General features: G+C 33.9%; 1 protein-coding gene across 8 annotated transcripts in view; it reads left to right on the top strand.

Moving 5' to 3' along the window:
• Golga4 (golgin A4) overlaps nucleotides 1-21,920 on the top strand; it is a 125,813-nt gene that overhangs the window by 81,763 nt on the left and 22,130 nt on the right. For 7 of the 8 annotated variants that reach the window (XR_010051313.1, XR_010051312.1, XM_013156385.3 and 4 more), the window contains 7 exons: nucleotides 6,677-6,832; nucleotides 8,249-12,462; nucleotides 13,227-13,348; nucleotides 13,763-13,893; nucleotides 18,457-18,570; nucleotides 20,650-20,670; nucleotides 20,850-20,918. Coding sequence is in view for 5 of the 8 variants with exons in the window: in XM_013156385.3 (XP_013011839.2) it covers nucleotides 6,677-6,832; nucleotides 8,249-12,462; nucleotides 13,227-13,348; nucleotides 13,763-13,893; nucleotides 18,457-18,570; nucleotides 20,650-20,670; nucleotides 20,850-20,918 (4,827 nt within the window). In the remaining 3 variants the exon portion in view is untranslated. Of the gene's footprint in view, nucleotides 1-6,676; nucleotides 6,833-8,248; nucleotides 12,463-13,226; nucleotides 13,349-13,762; nucleotides 13,894-18,456; nucleotides 18,571-20,649; nucleotides 20,732-20,849; nucleotides 20,919-21,920 lie in introns of all 8 variants that reach the window. The other variant, XR_010051314.1, reaches the window with a different exon arrangement.

Genomic DNA, 21,920 nt, shown 5'->3' with positions numbered 1-21,920 from the left:
AAAATTAAATTTATTGATCTCCCATCAATAAAGTTTTCATCAGTTTGTTTATCCTTCCACACTCCATTTATCTATAATTAAGAGAAAAAAAGAAGAAAGTTTAATTGAAACAGTGACTCCATAATTTGGGAAGAATGTCTAAAAACTCAATGAACTGAATATATCCAAAGCTCAGTACTTCCAAAGTTCGTCTGAAGTATATTTTAAAGAAGAAAAAAAAAAGTCAGTATGCTGTCCAAAGAATAAACAAATTTTTAAAAATTTACCAAACTAACAAGATTAGTAACCAGAAAAGCAAAGATTCATGTTTTTGCTGAAAAATTTGTTCAACTGGTATAATTCAAAATTTAAAGCAAGAAATATTTTTCTTCAGTTGTAGAAGCCTTTTGTATACAAATTACTCTAAGGAATGCTAATACTGAAAATACAGTTCATTTTAATATGAAGTCATGAAATAATATATATAATTTCAAAATGTGATCAGTGCAAAAGGATGAGAAATAGTCATTAGAATTCTAATTTCTTTTCATACACTGTTTTCTTCATTTTTAGTTGGGTCTACACTTCAGGTAATTTCTAATAGCAAGAATTCTTGAACCAAGGTAGCAAGTTTCCCATTGTATTTTGTGGGACAAATAGGCACATGAATTTACATACTGTTGAGTTGACTAAAGTATAGGAAATTAGTGTGTGATTGTTAAATTTACATATATATGGACATGAAATTTTTGTTAGTCTATAAATAGTTTATAAGAACTTACGGAAATCTGTAAGAATATTTATAACAACAATACAAATTAAAAATAGGAACAAGAAAACAAATGGGGCATGGAAATTAAGGAAAACAGTGAAATTTAAGTGAAATTGGAAATAGTGCTAAAAAAACCTTTAATGAAGGCCCACTGTGGACTTTCATTCTAGAGCAATTTGAGGTCTTTGGAACCACTGGGCCTTAAACACTGACATTATTAGTATTGTTTTTTAGGAACTGATATATTAAGATATATTCCAAGAAGAACAAGAAAGACACATACATGTCTCTTCCTTTTTGTGTTGTTTGTTTTATTTTTCTTGTTTTTGCAGTGCTGGAGATTGAAACCCAGGGCCTTCACACTGAGCTACATCCCCAACTCTTTTTAAATTTTTATTTTGAGTCAGGGTCTAAGTCTCTTAAGTTTTCCGGGCTAAATTTGAACTTGAAGTCATACTGCCATAGCCTTCCAGAGTACTGGGGTTACAGGTGTGTGCCACCGTTGCCTTCCTTTCTTAATTCAAGTTTAAATTTTCTAGTTACTTTTATTCAAATACAGAAAAATTGCATTTAAAATATATTTACTATCTCTGAAGCCCTCAAACATTAGTACTCAGTGAGCTGCAGTCATCTGGGAACCCTTAGTGAGGCCCATGGAATTTGGGAGTCTGTGCTCAGTGAACGACAGTCGCTCAGTAAACTTCGGTGAAGTCCACAGGGTTTGGGAGTCTGCACCCAGCAAGCCACGCTCATCTGCGTACCCTGGATGAGGCCTGCAGGTTTTGGGATTCTGCACCCAACTACCTGCTCACACCTGGGAACTGTCTCTGAGGACCATGGGGACGAGGAGTTTGTGCTCAGAGACCCACAGCTATCGGCCACACTTAGTGAGGCCTGCTGCCAGATGGGCCACTAGCACAGGAAGTAACTAGGACTTACCATCTGACTGATTTGGAAGAACACAGGAGAATGCCAAAGCCGAAGAACAAAATGCAATCTCGAACTTCCAGCCCATTCAGATCAAGTATAGGAGACATAGACATGGATGAAATTTCTGAAATGACGGCAATGAAAGTAAAGAAACAGCCCCAGGAAGTTATAAAGGAAATCAGATCACAATCTCTCAGGTAAAAGCAGAAATTATAAACATAATGAAAAAAAATTGGTAAATATATCCAAAGAAAACATTTGTAAAAAAAAATAGAGGAACATAGGGAAATGATGGAAACCTTGAATGAACAATACAGGAAATAATCAGAATACCTGAAACACTTCAAGGAGATAATACAAAAAAATGAAAAATTCCATTGAAAGATGGCAAAACTGCATAAATGAAATTGAAGACAGGATTGCAGCTAGTGATCATAGAAGGAAAGTTCTCTTAAAAATAGCAATGAATCAGGAAATAATTTAACAGCTGTAGGATGATGCAAAGAGAAACAGTATAAGACTAATGGCTGTTGACGAAAAAGAAGACAACACAAATGACATAAAAAGATATTTGCAGAAGTAATAGAAATTTTCCCAAACATGGGACAAGAACCAGACATACAGATAAGTGAAACATATAGAGCTCTAATTTATCATAACCAAAATAAACCTGCACCTTGATATACAATAATCAAGATACTAAAAACTCAGCATAAGAACAGAATATTAAAAGCTGCTAGAGAAAAGAAACAGATCGCCTATAAAGGAAAACCTATTAAATTCATGGCATACTTCTCAGCACAAACCATCAAGTCAAGAAGATCTTGGCATTAAGTATTTCAATTCCTGAAAGTCAACATTTCCAACCCAGATTAATGTACACAGTTATCCTTCAAAAGATAAAAATGATCACAATTCCAAGAACAACAACAGAAACAAGCAGGACAAACAGTTAAACAGAAGGGAAAAGTAGGGAACAAAAGCAGAAAGATAACATGACAAAGATAAGCCAATACATACCAGTTATAACCATTAACATAAATGGCCTCAATCCACCAATCAAAAGAAACAGACAGGCAGGCTGGATCAAGAAACAAAATCCAACATAGCCGGTATATAAGAAACACATTTAACTCAAAAGAAATTCATAGACTGAAATTCAAAGGATAGAAAACATTACCCCATGTCATAGGACCCCAGAAAACAGGAGTAACCATTCTATTTGCAGACAGCGTGAACTTCTAACTCAGAGTGATTGAAAGACATAAAGAAGCTTACCACATACTTGTAGAGGAAAACTTCAAGAGTAAGAAGTAACAATCATAAATATATATGCACCAAATATGAGAGTACCCAAATGTGTAAGATTGATATTAATAGACATGAAAAATCAAATAAGCAACAATACAGTTATAACGGGGGACCTCAACACCCCATTGTTACAAAGAGACAGAGCAACTAAATGAAAAATCTGCAAAGAAATAACTGAATCAAACTTGTGAACAAGTGGACTTAGTAGATGTGTATAGAATGTTCCTCCCAACATCAGAATATACATACTTCTCAGCTGTACTATAGGGTGTTCCCTCTAGAATAGATCATGTACTAGCCCATAGAACATGCTTAAGTAAATGCAAAGGAATTGAAATTATCCCTTGTATATTATCTGACCATAGTGCAATGAAATTGGAAATTAATGACAATAGCTCAAAAGCTATATAAACATATGGCAGTTAAGTAGCATCCTACTGAACAATCAATGGGAAATTGAAGAAGAAATTGAGCAATATCTACGAACAAATGAAAATGCAAATAAAGCTTACCAGAACCTGTGGGATGCACACGTCCTATGGGATGAAAGCAGTCTTCAGGGTGAAATTTAAAGTGGCAAATTTTCATATCAGGAAAACAGAACAAACACAAATAGCCTAGTGATGTTCCTCAAACTTCTAGAAAAAGGACAAGCCAAGCTCAAAGCCCAAAGAAGAGAGGAAATTATAAATAACAGAGCAGAAATAAATGCAGTTGAGACTAAGAAAGCAATGGAAGGAATTAATGGATTGAAAAGTTGGTTCTTTGAAAGAATAAATAAAATTGATAAACCCTACCCAGCCTTATTAAAGAAAGAAATGAAGAAACTCAAATTCATGCAGTAAGAAGTGAAAAGGATAAAATGACTATAGGTCCTCTGGAAATACAGAAGATCATCAATACCTACTTTGAAAAATCTTTAGTAGGATCAAAAACACACGAAATGGACAGATTCCTAGAAACATGAATTACCAAAGCTGGATCAAGATGGTATAAAACTTTTGAATAATCCAATATCAGTTAATAAAATTGAAAATGTAATTAAAACTTAACTAACAAAAAAATTCAGGTCCTGATGAGTTCACAGATGAATTCTACAAGAAATTTAGAGATGATTTAATTCAGTACTACTCTTTAGTGAAATTAAAGGGGAAGCAATTATCCTTAAATTCATTCTGGGAGGCAAATATTACCTTGATACCAAAACCAGAGAAAGACCCAAAGGCCAGTCTCTCTAATGAACATAAACACAAAAATCCTCAGTAAAATACTAGCAAACAGAATGCAGCAAACCATCAAGAAGATTATATATACCACAACCAAGTAGGACTCATCCCAGGAATGCAGGAGTGGTTCAACATATACAAATCAATAAATGTAATATACCATATTAACAGAATGAAAGACAAAAATCACAGGAACATCTCAATAGATGCATAAAGAGCTTTTGATAAAATTCAGTACTCATTCATTATTAAAAAAAAAGACCCTACAGAAAATCAGAATAGATTAGCTTTATCTCCATCTGATAGAAGCTATCTAAGATAAGCCAACAGCCAGCATCATATTAAATGGTCAGAAACTGAAAGCTTTCAGTCTAAAATCAGGAACAAGACAAGGTAGTCCACTATCACCAGTCATATTCAATATAATTCTAGAAACATGAGCCAGAACAATAAGACAAGAGAGAGAAAAAAAAATAAAGAAAGGAAGAAGTTATCATTATTCACAGATGGTATGATACTCTACATAGAAGACCCCAAAAACTCAACCAATAGAGTACTAGACTAAATAAGCAAATTCAGCAGCATAGCTGGGTACAAAATCAGTACTCAAAAGTCAATAGCATTCCTATACACAAACAACAAACTCACTGAGAGAGAAACTAGGGAAACCACAACTTTCACAATAATGTTTTAAAAAACTGAAATAGGAATCAATCAACCAAAGAATGTAGAAGATTTATACATTGAAAATTATAGTACTCTGAAAAAGAAATTGAAGAGGAATTCAGAAAATGGAAAGATTTTGACTCCAGTATCCCCCTTCTGGGTATTTTCCCAGAAGAATTGAAAATGTCATATCACAGTGATATATGTGTACCCATGTTTATAGCAGCACAATTTATAAGAGCTAAATCTTGGAAACAACCCAAATGCCCATGAGCTGAGGAACAGATAAAAAAAAGATGTAATATTTTTATATGATGAAATACTACTCAGCCATAAAGAATGATAAACTTGAAGCTTTTATTGGTAAATGGATGCAACTAGAAACTCTACTATGTGATAAATTGAACTTGCCTGTATAAACACTGCCTGTATTTTTGCCTGTATTTTTCTCACTAGTATAACAAACTGAGAGATAGTAAGATCCAAAACTTACAATAGATGCAGTAAATGGGAAAGAAACTGCTCAAAGGGAAATTATATCGTTTGATCAATCTTGCATGCCTGTATCTGGTAGTCTGAGCAATTACTTTGAGGATACCAGTATACAGTATAACAATCATTATTAAATTCCTATTATCTTGTTTTGAAATCCTGTATCACCATTGTTTTTATGTTTTGTTTTAATTTTTGGTACCAGATACTCATGATCTTCGCTTCCCAGGCAGGCACTTGTGCCACAGAGCTAGGTCCCTGACCCACCAACGTTTTGTTGTTGTCATTTTTGCTTTTGTTGTTATTTTTTAAATTTTTTGTTTCTTGATTTTTCTTTTTTTTCCTCTTTAAAATAAAATTAAAATATATTTATTGGATGTGGTGGTACACACCTGCCCAGGCAGGAGGATTGCAAATTTGAGCCCAGCCTGACTTGGTGAGTCTAGTGACTTAAAAAAGAATTGAGTGTGTAACTCATTATAAAGGCTCTGGGTTAAGTCACCAGGAGTGTGTGCACACATACTTTAGGCAATACAATATATTGAAAAATTTAAAAATCAATGTAATGTAGAACATAATCATTCCTTAAAGCATTATGCTTCACCAGAGTATAATGATCTGAAAATACTTTTGTGAATTATCTATGTCTAACAATAAGTATAGTTAGGTACACTATTGTAATTAGAGTTCAGTCGAGAAATTATTACTTAGTTTGCTAATTTAACATTAAAAATGTTCTCTAGAGTTTCTCAAAATAGTAAAAACCTCAAATGTAAATATAAATATTGATACATATTAAGGACAAAGAAACTTCAATACTGAGGGTGTGTTAGAACCCAGATCATCTGAAAAGAGTAACATAGGCTTTGTTTTATAGATATTTTCTTGATCTTCTCCTTGTATTCAGAAGTAATCTTCTGATTTTGATTTGCTTTTTCATGTGAACCCTATTGGAAGGAGGTGTTTTGCATGAAGTTTATAAATTTAAAATCTAGTTTCTAGACCTAGTGGTGAAGTACCAATCTCAGAAGCAAAGTAGCAAGTTATGAGATCCTTCACTTTCAGCAGTGTTTTGTAAAATATTTTAGGTAATGGAAAGAGAGTACACATAAGGAGCTTATTGGAACAGAACTTTTCATAACAAGAGTAATCTCATTTCTGCAGATGAGAGAAATGGTGGTGTTGCCTATCTCACAGAGATGCATGCAGATCTAATGAAAAAAAGGATTCTTGTGGAAATGCTTTGGGATTGCTAAAGGTTTATGTAGGTTTAAGATGATGTTAATTGTTTTTGGCACAGGAGAAGAGTCAATCAGAATATTTGAAGATCGCTCAAGAAAAAGAGCAGCAAGAATCTCTGGCCCTGGAAGAGTTAGAGTTACAGAAAAAAGCGATTCTCAGAGAGAGTAAAAATAAACTTCAGCATCTTCAACAAGAAGCCGAAACTTACAGGACTGTAAGTTAAACAATGTGTGGGCTCCAGGGCTATGAAATTATTTGTCTATGGAGACCAATATTAGCTTTCCAGTCATTGTAGTTTCAGAGCAACTTTTGTTTACTGGGTTAGATTTATGTATATATATGCCCTTCATTTTTAGGTGGTGTGTACTATTTATGAGCATGGGTTTGGGTTTGTATCTACTACATGGTGCTTCTGATTTTGCCTGTTAGCTAGCTATATTTCCATCAGCCACTCATTCTGCCTCTTTGCACTCAGGCTTCATGACATCTCTGCTTCATTTTCCACTCACTCTTGATCTCTAGGAAGTGGCCTCACTTTGTAGTTAGTACTTCTTCTAGCATCTTCTTGCTTGTCCACCTTTATCTCACATCATGTCCTAGACATCATTTTTTGCTTATATCAGAATCCAGTTATACCATTTCCCTGCTTTTGTATTTAAGACTTTTCCAAGTGTTCCATAATAAACATAGACCTATATTGAACATGTTTGTATGTATATTTATATATGCACATGTATGTATATATACACAGACACACCTTAGCCCCCGCTGGATCCTTTTCCTTAGCAATAGTTTGAATTGTGCTATTTTGAAAACATTCTATTTGGATTTTAACCTTTTTGCTCTGACTTAGACCGTGAAACAGTCACACTCCTTACCCACAATTCTAAATTTTGCTTTATTTTTCCATACACTTCCAAATTGGGTTTTATTTTTTCCATTATTAATATTTATAGGAGGTGGCATAGTGAAATGAAATAGTCGCTTAAGAGCTTATGTCTTACATTTGCTAGCTTTGTAAATTAATTATGCTAGTTTCCTTACCAGTCACATGTAGAGATTGGATTTTTTAGTTCCTTCTGACTTTCTATGGCTCTCTCTTACTTAGCTTCTTTTCCTTTAGAATAAAAACTGATATTTTTATGAGATAATAGCAATCTTTGGTAAAATTTGTGTAAGTACCTTTTTAAAGAAAACCTTCCAAATAATAATTTATGGAGTAAAAAAATCAGATACATTATTTTTTTCCTACAAATTAAATTATTTAAGTAATAAAGTATTATACTGTAACCCTTTCAATAAATATGGGAAGAAAATGTCCACCTTCTTACATATGTTATTATTATGCATTTTGATTTATTTCTGTCTTGACTATCCAGTTAGAATATCCTTGAAAGAAGTAGTCATTGAAATTATTAGCCAAATAAGTAGAAAGCATCTATAATTTTGAAGTATGTTAAAAATATAGCAATTCTTTATAAATAATTCCTTTAATAATTCAGAACAAACAGTTCTTGTCATTTTGTTGTTTGGTCTAAAATGTAAAATTATTTTTCTGAATTTTAACCTTTGGGTGGTAGGCATTATATTTGTGTATTGTTGCTAAAAATAAATCCATTTTCTTTAACAGAGAATTCTAGAATTGGAAAGTTCTTTGGCAAAAAGCTTGCAAGAAAACAAAAATCAATCAGAAGATTCAGCTGTTCATTTGGAAGCTGAAAAAAATAAGCACAATGAAGAACTTAAAATCATGACTGAAAAACATACAGCAGAACTGGAGAGTCTGCAGCATCAGCAGGATAATCTTTGGACTGAAAGACTCCAAATCTTAAAGCAACAGCATCAGACTGAGATGGAAAAATTTAAAGAAAAGTGTGAACTAGAAAAAGAAACCTTACTGAAAGAGAAAGAGAGTCTCTTCCAGGCTCACATAGAAGAGATGAATGAAAAGACTTTAGAAAAGCTTGATGTAAAGCAAACAGAACTGGAATCATTATCTTCTGAACTGTCAGAAGTATTAAAAGCCCGTAACAAGCTGGAAGAGCAACTTTCTGTTCTAACACATCAAACAGATCAAATGAAGCAGGAATTAGAGGCCAGGCTGGATGAAGAGAAAAATCAACATCAGCAGCATGTTGACAGAATCATTAAAGAACGAGAAATGTCTATGCAGAGAACTGAGAAGGCATTAGAAGAGCAAATTAATGAACTGGGGCTTCTATTAGAGGAAAAGAACAAGCATTTGAAAGAACAGCAGGCTCATATAGAAAATTTACAGGCAGAAATTGAAAAATCCAAAGGGGAACTCCAGCAGGCATCTACTACACTGGATCTTATTCAGTCACAACAGAGCACAACACATGAACAGGCAAAAGCATATGAGCAGCACGTGGCCCGGTTGCAAGAGAAGATACTGAACTTGGAAAGAGAAAAATTTGTTCTTACCAGTCAGATAGCTGAAGTTGAAACACAGAATAAAAATGTTTGTATTGAGTTAGATACTCATAAAACACAGGTGCAAGACTTAATGCAGCAACTTGAAAAACAGAATAGTGAAATGGAGCAAAAACTAAAATCCTTAACACAGCTGTATGAGTCCCAACTTAAAGATAGTAATGTTGAACAAGAGAAGACAAAGCAAATGTTGATAGAAAAAGAAAACACAAATTTGCAAATAAGAGAAGAACAATGTAAAGAAATTGAGATTCTCAAGCAAAAATTGTCAGCCAAGGAGGACAGTATTAATACATTGCATGAGGAATATGAAACTAAATTTAAAAATCAAGAAAAGAAGATGGAAAAAATTAAGCAGAAAGCAAAGGAGACACAGGAAACATTAAAGAAGAAACTGGTGGATCAGGAAGCCAAACTTAAAAAAGAGCTTGAAAATACTGTCCTAGAGCTTAGTCAGAAAGAAAAGCAGTTCAATGCCAAAATATTGGAAATGTCACAGGCTAACTCAGCTGAAATCAATGATGCAGTGTCAAGACTTGAAACAAACCAGAAGGAGCAAATAGAAGGTCTCTCAGAGGTACATCAGCAAGAACTCAATGATGTTGTCTCAAGCTGGGAAAAGAAACTTAATGAACAAGCTGAAGAACTTCAGGAAAAATATGAAATCCAATTACAAAAGAAAGAACAAGAGATAGCAGAACTGAAACAAAAGATCCATATATGTGGGTATGAAAAAGAAGAGATGAATAACAAAATAACATTGCTGAAGGAAGAAGGTGTTAAGCAGGATGGAGCATTAAATGACTTGCAGGAACAGTTGAATCAAAAGTGTGTTCATATGACTACTCTTTCACAAAATGAAACTAAACTCAGAGCACAACTTGAAAAGCTAGAGGTTGACTTGAATCATTCTTTGAAAGAAAATACTTCTCTTCAGGAGCAACTAATTGAACTGCAAATGCTGACAGAAAAAGATAAGTTTAAGGTTTCTGAGCTGACAGATAAGTTGAAAACCAAGGATGAGGAATTGCAGAGCTTAAAATCTTTACATGAAACAAGTAAGAAAAGCCTAGAGAACAAGAGCTTAGAATTCAAAACACTGTCTGAGGAACTAACATTTCAGGTAGATACTTACTGTAAGAAAACTGAAGCTTTATTGGAAGCTAAAACAAATGAACTACTAGACATTTGTGATAATAAAACTAATGCCATTGTTGTTAGGATTTCTCATTGTCAGCATCACACAACTAAAGTTAAGGAGGCACTGCTGATGAAAATTTGCAGAATTTCTGAATTAGAAGTACAACTCAGACAACTAACAGAAGAGCAAAATACACTAAGTACTTCTTTTCAACAGGCCACCCATCAGTTAGAAGAGAAGGAAAATCAAATTAAGAGCATGAAAGCTGAAATTGAAGGTCTTGTAACAGAAAAGGAAGCCCTACAGAAGGAAGGAGGCAATCAACAACAGGTTGCCTCAGAAAAAGAGTCATGTATCACACAGCTAAAAAAAGAACTATCTGAAAACATCAATGCTGTCACACTGATGAAAGAAGAGCTTACAGAAAAGAAATCTGAGATGGTCATTCTTAGACAACAGCTAACTGATTTGAATGCTCAGCTTCAGAATAGTATCAGCCTAACTGAAAAAGAAGCAGCCATTTCCTCACTAAGTAAGCAATATGATAAACAACAACATGAATTACAGGACCAGGTGCAAGATTTATCCTTGAGAGTTGATACTCTGAGTAAAGAAAAAAATTCTGCTCTTGAGCAGGTGGATCACTGGTCTAACAAATTCTCAGAATGGAAGAAAAAAGCACAATTAAAGTTTGTACAGTATCAAAACACTATTAAAGAATCTCAAATGCAGCTTGAGTTAAAAACAAAGGAAGCTAGTGAAAAAGATGAGTGCATTCATTTATTGAAGGAAGACCTTAATCAACAAAAGAAACAATTTGAATGTCTAAAGTGTGAAATGGAAGATAACAAGAACAAGATGGAAAAAAAGGAATGTGATTTAGAGACAGAGTTAAAGACTCAAACAGCAAGGATTACGGAATTAGAGAATCATATTACTCAGAAAACAACTGAAATTAAATCTTTAAATGAACTTGTTAAAAATTACAATCAACAGAAAGATAATGAACAGAAAGAATTGGTTCAGAAACTTAAGTACTTTCAAGACTTAGGAGAAGAAAAGGACAACAGGATTAAAGAAGTTGAGGAAAAAGTCTTAAGGCTTGAAAAGCAAATGTCTTTTATGGAAGTTGAACTTGAAACTAAGAAGAAAGAATTGGAATCTGCGAATTCAAATGTGAAAAACAAAGAAGAGGAATTAAAAGCATTGGAAGATAAAGTTGAGTTAGAAAGTGCCACAAAAATAGCAGAACTGAAGAAAAAAGCAGAACAAAAAATTGCTGCTATCAAGAAGCAGTTGTTGTCTCAAATGGAGGAGAAAGAACAGCAATATAAAAAAGGTACAGAAAGCCATTTGAATGAGCTAAGTAAAAAATTGCAAGAAAGAGAGAAGGAGATTCACCTCTTAGAAGAAAAACTTCAGTTATTAGAAAATTCTCCACAATCAGAAATAGTAGAAAATATGACTACATGTACTGAACAAAAAGAAGCAGATCCCCAAAGCATTGAGCAAGAAGCATATGAAGAAAAAATCAATGCTTTACAAAGGAGTTTAATTGAAAAAGAAAATGTGCTGCAAAAGATAGAACAGGAAAAAGAGGAGACAGTTACATCGTCTCATTCTGAAGTGCAAGGCAAATGCCAGGAGGTCTTGTTAAAGTTAGAACATGCTGAGGCAAAACAACAGGAGGGTCAAGTTCTTCAAGAAGAACTTAAAGAAAAAAAGAAAAAGTCCTTAATAGTATCTCAGCATGTAAAAGAAGAGGGAAGTAAAAATAACAAAGGGGCAAAGCAAAACTGGGAAAATGTGGTTTACGATGTCCAAGAAACCCTCCAGGAAAAGGAACTAACCTGTCAGATGCTGGAGCAAAAGATAAAAGAGCTAGACTCTTGTTTATTAAGAGAGAAGGAGGTGCATAGACTTGAAATGGAAGAGTTGATTTCAAAATGTGAAAAATTACAGGCTTTACAGCAACACATTGATGGACAAAATAAACTCACTGAAGTTTTGAAAGACAATACTGAAGAAAATTCCAAATCACATACGATGCAACCCAAATTGCTTTGTAACTTGGAAGCCCAGCACAGTGACCCACAGTTTAAATTAGCAGAAGCAGAGCGAGAAAAGCAGAAACTGAGCATGGAGATTGTTAGATTACAGAAAGACCTTCGAACTCTAAGGAAGGAGCATCAGCAAGAATTAGACACACTAAAGAAAGAATGTGAACAGGAAATGAAGGAAAAAATCAAGTAAGTTTTTATTTTGGCACTTCCCTTTAATTGTGTGTGTGTGTGTGCGCTCGCAGCATGCATGCCTAATACAATTCTTTTAAGTTATTTGGAGGCTTCACTTTCACAGAGTGTAAATGTGTACAACCATGGTTGTATACATGGTTGTATACACCTATCATCCCAGCCACTCAGGAGGCTGAGGTATGAACTCACAAATTTGAGAGCAGCCTAATAACTTTGCAAGTCTGTGTCTCAAAGTTTAAAAAAATAGCAAAAGGCTGAGAATATAGCTCAATGGTAGGGCTCTCCCTTGGATTCAGTCACCAAACACTAGGAAAAAAATGTTAAACATAAATTCAGTGAGTTAAAATACTGAAGAGAAATTTAAAAACAGGTTAAATTAAAAAAATACGTAGTGTTATTCTCTGTCAAGTTAGTGGGAAAAACTGCGACAGTGTAAGTTCATAATTACTAGTTATATATGCAAGTAATTATTTTCTTTTTGGGTTTTTTATTTTTAGTAATAGCATTATTATTATATAGCACAGGTGCCTATGGTGGAAATTTAAAGTAGGAAAAGTATTCTTTAGACTCCAGACCTCCCTCTAGAGCCAGTTATAGTTTATTCGTCTTTCCAGAAATTTGCAGTTCTTAGATCACACACAAATACCTTAAGATTGTTTACCAGTGAGATTGTATTGTGTGGACTGTGTTGAAGTCCAGGTAACTTCTGCAATTTTTTTGTGTGTGGCAGCAGTTAACCTTATATTTTTGTTACTCAGACAAGAGCAGGAAGATCTTGAGTTGAAGCACAATTCTACATTAAAACAGCTGATGAGGGAGTTTAATACCCAGCTGGCACAAAAAGAACAGGAGCTGGAAATGACCATAAAAGATACTATCAGTAAGTACAGTTTTAAATTCAAAAAGAAATAAATCACAATCAGCAGAGACTATTGTTTAAGCTTATTCTTTTTTTTGCTGTTGTGATAAATGCTATAAGTCATTAAGTTGGAGAAAAAATGATTCTTATTAAAGAAAGTTCTCTACTTTGCCCTGCCTGACAGTGACTCAAGTAGAGCAGGAGCAACTGAAAGAACCTGAAAACATTAGTTAATAATTGCCTTATAAAGACATTTAGGCTCCATGAAGGAGCCTAAATAAAGAGCTTTCCTCTTTTGATCATCTGGTCATTGTTAGACTTAGTATTAAGCATCTTGTAATGCTTACTAAATTTTGCTTAATTTGTAAGGAGGGCTCTTAGTAAAAACTGAGATACAGGTATTTAGTGTTGACTAATGTGTCTTCTTTTTATTAGGTAAGGCCCAGGAGGTGGAAACTGAACTTTTAGAAAGCCATCAAGCAGAGACAAATCGATTACAAAAAAAAATTGCAGAGAAGGACGATGATCTGCAAAGAACAGCCAAAAGATATGAAGAAATCCTTGATGTATCTATTTTTTTTCTGTTTTGAAATTTGGCTGTAATAGATATTATAGTAGTATTGAACTAGGTTTTCTGTTTTTCTTATGTAAAAGTGTGCTTTGTTTTGTCTTGTTTTTGTGTGCTATTACCTAAATTAGCACTTCTGTACTACACATAGATTTATGAGTCTAATTGATTTCTGCCTGGATTGCACTTTTATAATATCTAGATAGTGTTGCCTGCTTGCTGGTATTGAACAAACAGTGACTTACTGAGTAGAAGAGGAGATTCTTTTTTTTCTTCTTCCTCATAGATTCAGGCCAGACTAAACTGTGAGAGACCAGATTAAGAATTGAGACCTGCTGCTTGGATGAAGTCTTAAGTAATACAACATTTAGTGCATATATTTCAGTGTGGCTGCTTAACTTGGGATCTTTCTAGGACAGACAGTTAACTACTGCATCTCTGCTAGATTTGCAATTTTTATTGGTCTGGATGGAAAGACAAAATGAGAAACAAAAATATATCAGTCAAATGTTTCCTATTGAATGCCAGATTAGTTTACATTAGTTCTAATGATATTATATTAATAGAATAAAATGAGCTATAAAGGTAAGAAAGACATACATGCCAGTGGTATTTTGGGTCCCAAAAACGTTTTCAAATGTACGACAAAGTAAATTATTCTCAGGTCATATATTCTTTTGTTACTGTGCTATTTTACTGTATGCCGAGAAGCATTTGCCGATTTAAGAGTGCCAAATTGGAGAGTCATGTCTCAACTACTATGGTATATCAGCAGTAGACATCTGAACTAGGAATAGATACTGATTATTATTTTAAATGCAATTGAAATGACTGAAATTTTAGGATATTACCCATGCCTATACTGTACTTGCCACCTGTGTATAGTTTTTGAACTTTAAATTTCCTTATGAAAAGATTTAAATAATTTCAGGTTTTTAATACTTCAGAGTATGTGTATATGTGTGTGTGTTAAGCTTAACAAAATATTATTACTTCTGGACTGTTTAGTGAATGTTGGAATTGGAAGATACATTACAGCTAGTTTATTTCAATCTTCCATTTTTTGCAGAAGGGAAAGCAAGTTAAGCATAGTTATTTCCTTGAAACTACATAGTGAGTTGTAAAACAGAGGTTCTCCATTAACTTCACATATTCCTTAACTATGACTTTTCCTCAAAAAAAAAAAAAAAAAGGCAGTGGCTGTTTATCATGAATCATTAAGTTGGGGAGCTAGATCTGCAGGGATAAAATCTTCCATGGTGCTAGAGTTCTCTTTTGTGAGCTACTTCTTTGTCTCTTGAGCATATGGAGTAGTACATGGTAGAATATCCAAGAATAATGACAAACCCGGGGGTTATGTCAGTGAGGGATCAGGAAGACTATAGGCCCTCTTGCATGCTTCCTTTCTCCTTGAAGATTAGTTTATATTAAGGAAATAGAGGAAATGTCCTCTGTGTTTCAGTTTGGAATAGTAGAGCAAGTAGGCAGGATGCTGAAGGTGGGTAATGGATGGGGTGAACTCTCTCCCAAGCTTTTTCCTTGCCTTAGACCAGCACTGTCCATTAGAATGTAATGTTAGCCGAGTTTTACAATTTTCTACAATAGTAGCTACATTAAAAAGAAACAGGTGAACTTTATTTTAATAATACATTAACTCAGTATAGCTCAAATAGTATCATTTCAGAATGTAGCCAGTATAAAATTCCGCTATAGGCAGCCCTCCCGATCTACTGCTCAACCAGCTACTGATTAAAAATATTTGGAAAAAACACTGTGTATGAAATGAAATTGTATGAACTATTTTTCTTCACATTAATTCCTAAATAGTAGTGTGTAGCAGTTATTTACATAACATTAAGATTATAAATCACCTCAGAATGACTCAAAGTATACATGAGGATGTACAGAAGTTATATGCACATAAAACACCATTTTTTAGTAAGAGACTTGAACATCTAGAACTTGGTATGGGGAAAGGTAGTCTTGAAATTAATCCACACAGATACTAAGATGACTGTATGTGTGCATGAATGTGTGCACACACATGCTATGTATATATGAATGTAATAGATGAATTGATAAATGTGTTAATATAATAGGTAAATGTGTATTATATATATGGAGAGAAGGAAGTTATGTGTATATATGTCTGTATATACATATATACAGATACATATATAAATTCTTTCAGTTTCACCCTGCTTTTATATTTCATCTCAGTTCAGACTAGGAACAGTTCAGGTGCTGCAAGTTTAGAGTTTTTAGTGGCTATTACATAAGCTATAGATATGTATAGATATCTACATATCTATACATATCTATAGATTTTCCAGCTGCAGATCTGGAGCTGACTTCATAATTGTAATTTGACATTACATCACAGTTCCTAACTAAACACGCCAAATACATCCTCTGTCTTGAATTAAACAGAAGCAAACAAACATATATTACTTAAAAGGGATATTAGCAGTTCTTAGCAAATAACATACTGCTTTGATTCTGAGATATTTTCATTCTCCCATTTCAAAATTTTTGAGATTGGTGTTTTATGTAGGATTTATATGTATGATAGTCTATTTTTCCCCTTCTGAAAAGCCCTGTTGTCATGTTTTATCTCAGTGATAACACTGTAGGCTGTATTTCTGTGATCTATTAAAATCTTTTATGTACTAATAGCCAATTTGAGCATAGAGATATTTTTCCTGTCTTTCATACCGTAGGTAAAATTCTTATTCTCCAGTTTGAATAAGCTACAGTAGAAACTTTGGCCATTTTTGATTCCTACTTCCTTAAGTTCCTCACACATAGGCATCCACAATACCTTTTAGGATAGGAAATCTCAATACATAGTGTCTCTCAGGGTATGTATATCATCTCTTGCCAGGCAGGTGCCGTGCTGCTGAGCCTTATCCGCAACCCCTCCTCTTCTCTTAATATAGTTACTACCATAGTTAGGGCTACCATTTTTTTTTTTAAATTTGATCCATCTCCCTCCAATGTATTGTTTTTCCTTTCAGAATTATTGTGTATCTTGAAACAAAAAATACTTCTCTTCCTAAATACGTCCATTATTCCAGTGATACCTCTTCCAATTACTGTTCTGGCTAAACTCAATTTTAGCTTGTTCTTCACTATGCTCATGCTTTTCCTCGTGCATGAAATTACATTCTCAAACTTCAGAAACTAACAGAGGTGTTTCCATCTTTTTGATAAAAAGTTTTTTATTTCAGAAGAAGTGGGTTTATATATTCATGTGGGTATATAATAGAAAGTGGTATATAGGAGAAATTGATGTGTAATAAAAATTGCATCCACGCTTTTTGGTTTTTGGGTTTTTTGTTTTGTTTTGTTTTAAAGAAGCCTAGAAGGCTGAGGAAGTAACTCAGAGATAAAATAAGCAAGGTTAATGTTTGCCTCCCTGGGGGGACATCTAAGGAGTCTAATTATTAGAGATTTCTGCTTTGCTTATGTTGAGAAAAGTGATTTGTTTCAATTACACTAAGTTTTATGACAAGTGCTATTTAAAATTAGATTTTTGAAGTGTCCCGTGGCTCAGTACCTTACTTTGTGTCTTGGGGCCCAATCAGCTATTTGTTTGTCTTTGAGAATTTTTCTCTTGTTTTTGGAAAGTCAGCATCTGTTAAATCAGATACCTGTTTGTGGTTGTTTTTCCTGTTAAGTCTCTTACTCAGCAAATACTTGTCTTCATTATTCAAATCAGATCGATATTTCAACTCCAAATGTTCTTTTAGCACAAAAGTTACTGCAAGATTTATAAGACTGAGAAGCAGCGTGGATTGTTCTGTATAATAAATTACCAAGACAGGAAAGACTGTAAGAGTGGGCAAAAGCCTTTTACCAGGGCAATCAAAATAAGCAAGAGTGATTTATATGCCAGCTTTTCCAAGTAGGATCATTTGGCCAAAAAGTCACACTTTTTTTTTTTTTTAATTCAACCTTTTCTGTTGTTTTGTTTTTTAAAGACAGTATTTTTTTTTAAATGTTTTACTTGAACATTTTACCCCCAAAGAACCACAGATATCGTTTGTAGTAGATGGATAGATGTGCAGAAAACCATCTGTTGGACTTATATACCTATCTATAGTGAGTGAAAACAAAAACAGAGTACCTCCATAAGTTGCCAGGTGACTGGACAGTGCTGTGTGTAAACATATCTACTACTGTATTTTTAAGATATTTTCTGGACATCGAATGCAAAAAATCTTAAAACACAGGATGTGTATTACAGTCACAGAACTGCTACACATCTCATGCTAAACCCTGAGAAGATAAATAAACAGCTTGATGGGATTTTTCAGGTGAGAACAGAGAATAAGAATAAGAAAGATAGTGTCCTAGTAATTGTGAGCAACATTAAAAAGGGCTAAGAGTTAAAAATGAGGCACGAAGGAAACTGTTTAAAGGATGGCAATAAATTAAAAATAGTATTGTGTGTCTCAAAACGTATTTTTCCCATAGAGGTAGTTTGCTTTGTACTTTGCTGCCTCTCTACAATGTTCTGCCGATGGTTTTAGCACATACTTATTATTTTGTTCCAAAGGCACGTGAAGAAGAAATGACTGCGAAAGTAATGGACTTGCAAACTCAACTTGAGGAACTGCAGAAAGAATATCAGCAAAAACTACAGCAAGAGGAAAATGCTGGCAATGATAATGTGAGAGGAACTTTGCATTTTCTGCCATTTTTGTTGAAAATACTGCATTTCCATGATTTGATTCACCCAGCAATATTACATTAATTCCATTTAATCCTAACAAAACCTTTTGAAGAGATTCTTGTGTTCCTTTACAGACAGCAAAAGTAAGCATCAAAGAAGTAGAATAAAATGTTCAAGCTCACACAATAAATACTGTAGTGAAAATTTCAGTCTGATCTACCAATCTTCAGAGGATAAGTTAATACTTCTTTGTCTTTTCCATGAGGAAAAAAATAGCAAAAGAAAGTGTACCTCAGGCTGGACATGGTGGCACAGCCCTGATCCCAGTACTTGGGAGACTGAGGCAGGAAAATTGCTGCACGTTTGAGGCCTGCATGGACTACAAAGTGAGTTCAAGGGCAGCCTAAACTGCACAGTGAAACCCTGTATAGTGCTGGTCGTAGCCAAAAGTAGTCCATCCCAAGTACAATATTTTTAATTTTTATGTTTTGTGCTAAAATTTCATATAAAACTTATAGTCTACTTTATAATATATTCTTAGTTGTAGCTGCAGAAAATTGATGATTCTATACCATTCTTTTTTTTCTCTCTGGTTAATTGACTAGATACAGATACAATAAGATGATTTTGAAAAGTTGGACTAAATGAAAAGAATTAATACTGTGTACGTAGGCATTTTTATAGAAAGAAATATGCATAATTCTTACAGTAAAATTGATGATATAAAAGGGCATGTTTAACTTGTGGCTTCTTGTTGTACTGGGCAACTCAACAAGTACACACCCATAGAACTTGTGGGTTGCAGTATGAGAAGCCTGACACTATACCATCTCTGTTTCTAGAAGGTGTTCACCCAGAATGATCTTTTCCATAGCATGGTCATGAGGGCCTTGGGAAAGAGAGTAGACACCGTTCATAACTTCGAACTTTAGAAGATTGATTATACAGTGTCATTTACCAGATAACAACTTTCTAGACAACTAATTCCATTGGTCACTTACACAAAATGCAAAGAAGAACCTTTATAAAAGGTTTTTGCTATAGTCTGCCATTTAGTAGATATACCTCAGTTATAAGCACTCACCAAAGTCAGACCATTTCTCCTTTTACAAATAGCTCTTAACTTAGTTCTGTTATTTTATTTGTGTATTTATATATCTTTTGACCATTTGATCATGATTTAGTTTTATCAGGTAATATTAAATATTGCTGTTTATGAGAAATACATTTATTTTGCTAACACAAACTTAGTATCAAAATAAATATTAATGTTGCATATAGTATTATATTAGCCAGTGTCAGGATCTGTAGAGTACTGGAACATTATGAAATTAATATTCTTAAGATTTCTGAGTTCTGTACCTTGTTTCATAAGAAAGGAGAAAATACCTTAAATTTTTGTTTCTTTTGTACAGTTTTTTCCACTTGATTCTTTATGAATCTTCATCCTTTTCCTTCTTCAGCATCATTTGGTACTTCTGGATAACTTCCTGGGTTTTTCCCCTGAAATGGTCTCCCTCTGTGTTGTCCAGGCTTATCTGGAATTCTGGGGCTCAAGTGGTCTCTCACTTCAGCTTCCCAAATAGCTAAGTCTATAGATGTGTACCACTGTTTCTGGTTTCTACGTATCTTGAATTTCAGACCTGTGGATTCTGAGAAGTAGTGCTTCAGGATTTCCCTAAAAGACCTATGTGCTTTAAATAGTTTTTACTTGTTTAATTGTGAGAAATTATATAAATGACACATATATATTCCTTTTTGTAAATGAGCCAGGTAATGCACAGGTACATGGAATAAACCCCTTATTGGAGTCGTCTTCTCTTCCCAGGTGATTAAAAGTTTGATAAATGACCATTCAGTCCTTGTTCTTTGTGCTTGCCTATATTTGTGTGTAGGTATTTTATATATCAGAATAGACCAGGTTTAAAAGAAAATATTAACATCACTTTATCTCTAGACCTGTTTCCTTAAGACTGTAACATTGACTTATTTCCTTGTAATTTCATACTGCTTTATTTGATTGTTTACTAAAAGATTTTTTGTTGTTTACTAATTTTTTTTCTTTTCCACTTTCAGGCGACAATTATGGCACTACAGGTAGGATTAGCTCTTCATTGAATTCGACAGAAGTTAGTAAATCTTAGGAACATTCTTTTTTGTAAGTGAAAAATATAAAGAATCTGTTTTAATATGAAAAATTTCTCAAGCATAGAGAAGTATGTCCAGGCAACAGTGAAACCCATATACATCTCAAATGTGACTTTTTATTTTTCTAGACACAACTAGCACAGAAGACGACTGTTATCAATGATTCCAAGTTGAAAGAGCAAGAGTTTAGAGAACAGGTACAGGCTAATTGGTGTATTTTATTTTGACCTAACTTAATTTGTGGTGATAAATACTTGGATCTTATTTAGCCAATTTTAAAAAATTGACTTTGAGCTCCTTCTGTATTATGTAGGAAATTTTATTTCCCAAATCCATAGATGCTGAGGGCTATCTCTATAATTTCAAGATCACATTTGTTTAAACAAGAACATTAATACCCTGTTATTTCTGAAGTGTAACGTTTTGCATAAAAATTTCTCTTTGTATATTTTGTAATAACAAATTCTAAGAAGGATTTCTTTTAATTGAAGGTTTAAATTGCTTTTAACTCTTCTTAAATTCTAAGAAGTGTTCCTTTTTCCTAGTACTTAAATTGTCCTCATTTAATATGACTTGATATATATATATAAAATCTGTTTTATGATTTTGTGGGGGGTGTGTACGGGGAGTCAAACTCAGGACCTAAGGCTTGCCAGGCAGGCTCTGTGCAACAGAGCTATATCCTCAGCCCTGTCACATGATCTTTAATGAAGTCTTTTTCTAAACATTGGAGAAAGTGGCTCGAGTGAATAGGATGTTTGAATGCTAAATATCAAGGAATTTTCTAGTTCTCTTAAAATACAGAAATACTGACAGAAATCTTGATAATTGTCAAAACTGGGTGATAAGTGGGTATACAGACATTAAATGTACACTCTCTTCCAGGGTTGGGGGCAGGCTGTGTTGTTTTGTTTTGAGATAGGGTGTTGCTGGGCAGTTCAGGCAGACCTGGCCTTCAACCCACTATGTAGCCCAGGTTGACCTCAAATTCATGGCAATCTTCCTGCTTTAGTCTCTTGAGTGGTGGAATTACAGGTATATGCCACTATGCCTGGTCCCCTTATTTGAGTATGTTTGAAAGTTAATATATTTTTAAAGTTTCATGTTAATATAATATTGATAAATTTTTAAAATACCATCTTGTATGGATATGCACTTCATCCATTCATCTGTTGGTGGACATTTGGATCGTTTCTACC

The sequence above is a fragment of the Cavia porcellus genome, unplaced genomic scaffold, assembly GCF_034190915.1.
Source record: "Cavia porcellus strain 051 isolate PalLab524CR breed Dunkin Hartley unplaced genomic scaffold, mCavPor4.1 scaffold_13, whole genome shotgun sequence".
Lineage (NCBI taxonomy): Eukaryota > Metazoa > Chordata > Mammalia > Rodentia > Caviidae > Cavia > Cavia porcellus.
The sequence above is the reverse complement of the archived record's forward strand: the minus strand, read 5'-3'. Positions and strand labels throughout refer to the sequence as shown.